This window comes from Volvox carteri (assembly GCF_000143455.1).
Source record: "Volvox carteri f. nagariensis unplaced genomic scaffold VOLCAscaffold_1610, whole genome shotgun sequence".
In the NCBI taxonomy this organism is placed as follows: Eukaryota; Viridiplantae; Chlorophyta; class Chlorophyceae; order Chlamydomonadales; family Volvocaceae; genus Volvox; species Volvox carteri.
Window position 1 is genome coordinate 1 of NW_003308638.1, and position 2,000 is coordinate 2,000.

Genomic DNA, 2,000 nt, shown 5'->3' on the forward strand with positions numbered 1-2,000 from the left:
ACAGTCCGACCTCCTCAATTCAAGCGCATCCTACATCTTGCGGCCCCCAGTAGTTCCACAGATCACTTGCACATCAGACTTTATCAAGGTTTGCTTAAACTTGGACTTGTATGCTAACGCTACAAAGCTGCATCCCGTGGTTGGTGAAAATGCCGGTCGCTGGTTGAATTACGCTCTCACCTCCACGTGTGCGGCAAGTCGCTCCAAGTTCAACCTTACAATTGCGGTCGGAGGGGATGGCGACTGGAAGAATGGCAACGTCTCATTCCGTTGTTTCAATGCGTCAGATGTACTGCCGTGCCAAGGGTCTGATCAGAATGTGACCTGCAAGTGAGTCGAGCAAACCTACTGGAGGGGGTCAAGCACTGTGTGGCGGAGGGGAGTAAACATGTCTGTTGTCTGAGGAAATGTGGGACTGCATGCATGACGACGCGGATGCATGCACGCCTGCATGTACGTGTCGGCAGCTACGTCTTTATGAAATAACGGTTTGAATTGGATTTTAGCAGCATTGTGCCCTCACATGATTATCCTTCCAGCTGTACCACCCTGCTCTCGCCACCTATCCCTTTCCCTCGCTCCCTCTCCTTCCTCCGCAGCTGCAACATGACGAGGAACATCACCCCCTTCGCCGCCTTGCCGACTATGAGCGGTCCATTCACGGGCCGCAAGAACACGAAGTTGTACTGCTTCAACATCACCCTCGTGAAGCCCATTGAGCCAAATGTGGGTCGCAGCGCTCGCTGGCGCCGCCGTACACCGCATGATAGCATGTGCATGTCCTGGTTGATGTATGTATGTATGTATGTATGTATGTATGTATGTATGTATGTATGTATGTATGTATGTATGTATGTATGTATGTATGTATGTATGTATGTATGTATGTATGTATGTATGTATGACTTAGATTACACTGTGGGCCGCGAGAGCCGGGGGCCGAAGCCGAAACACAGCGCAAGGGTCGGGAGCACACAGCACAAGTCGGTTAGTCTTGTGTGCTCCCGACCCCGACTCAGACTGCCAACACTCTACGCAGCCACTCCGCAGCCACCCCATCTGGGGATGGCGCTGCAGTGAAAACACCACGAAGGGCTCTCAGGTCCCGCTAGAGCGAGTCCACAAGTCTCAGCTAGGGCAAAGTCAAAGGCTCTCTGAAACAACCCCCCCAAACACCACCAACGAAAACGGGATTCGAAGGGAAAACAAACAAACAAACAAACACAAATTCGGTTGGGGCAGTCCCGGCAGGGGAGGGCTCCTGATATACCTAACAGGCCAACAAAAAACCTCCAATAGAGAAAGGCTAAGAGAGCTCGACACCACAAGACGTCTTGCAACCACCTTAAAACAACTGACCTCCACCACCTGTCCCTTCCTGGGCTGGTCCAGGGGAGAAGTAGCCTTATAAAGAAAAGGGATCCCGCACAAGCCTGATCACCACTGCAGGGGCCCGGGATAGTCCGGCGAAACGACCAAAGCGTTAGCGTTGCCACGACACACAGCTCCTAGACCCTCCAGAAAACCGCAGGGGGAGGATTGTAGCCCGCGTGGCGCCTCCCCCTTACCGCCACTAACCTGAACGGTTGGTCCTCCAGAAACCTATTCACCCTGTCTCGTACTGCACCGCTCTCACCTTCGTCCCTCACCAAGCAACCCAGTCCCACAGAGAAGACGTGTCTAGATAGAATGGCCCTCCTCGGGCCACACCTCCCCCTCATCCGAGCCCCGCTACCACCACCAGACCTCAACCTCCCAAACACCAGAAAACCTACGTCCTTTTGGCGCTCTCACCGCCATCTCCCCCCTCCCCTGTCCGAGCGACCCCACCTCCCCCCGGCTCTCCAGCCCCCTACAACCTCGGAGCGGCACTAGGGAAGAAAAAGGGTTCTTCCCTGCACGACGTGACCGCCTCCATTCCCCGTCCTACTCCTCTCCCTCTCCCGCCTCGGGGTTCCCTCTCACCTATTCCCTCGTCCTCCAACCCCCATCCCCTTCGA

General features: G+C 54.8%; 1 protein-coding gene across 1 annotated transcript; it reads left to right on the forward strand.

The window, feature by feature from the left end:
* Positions 1–50: 50 nt before the first annotated feature.
* On the forward strand, positions 51–1,875 carry VOLCADRAFT_101495 (uncharacterized protein; the record flags this gene model as incomplete). The annotated part of the gene is made up of 3 exons (XM_002959936.1): positions 51–330; positions 600–726; positions 1,849–1,875. Coding segments are annotated over 3 exons (432 nt in total), but the record flags the coding sequence as incomplete, so codon positions are not given.
* Positions 1,876–2,000: the final 125 nt, after the last annotated feature.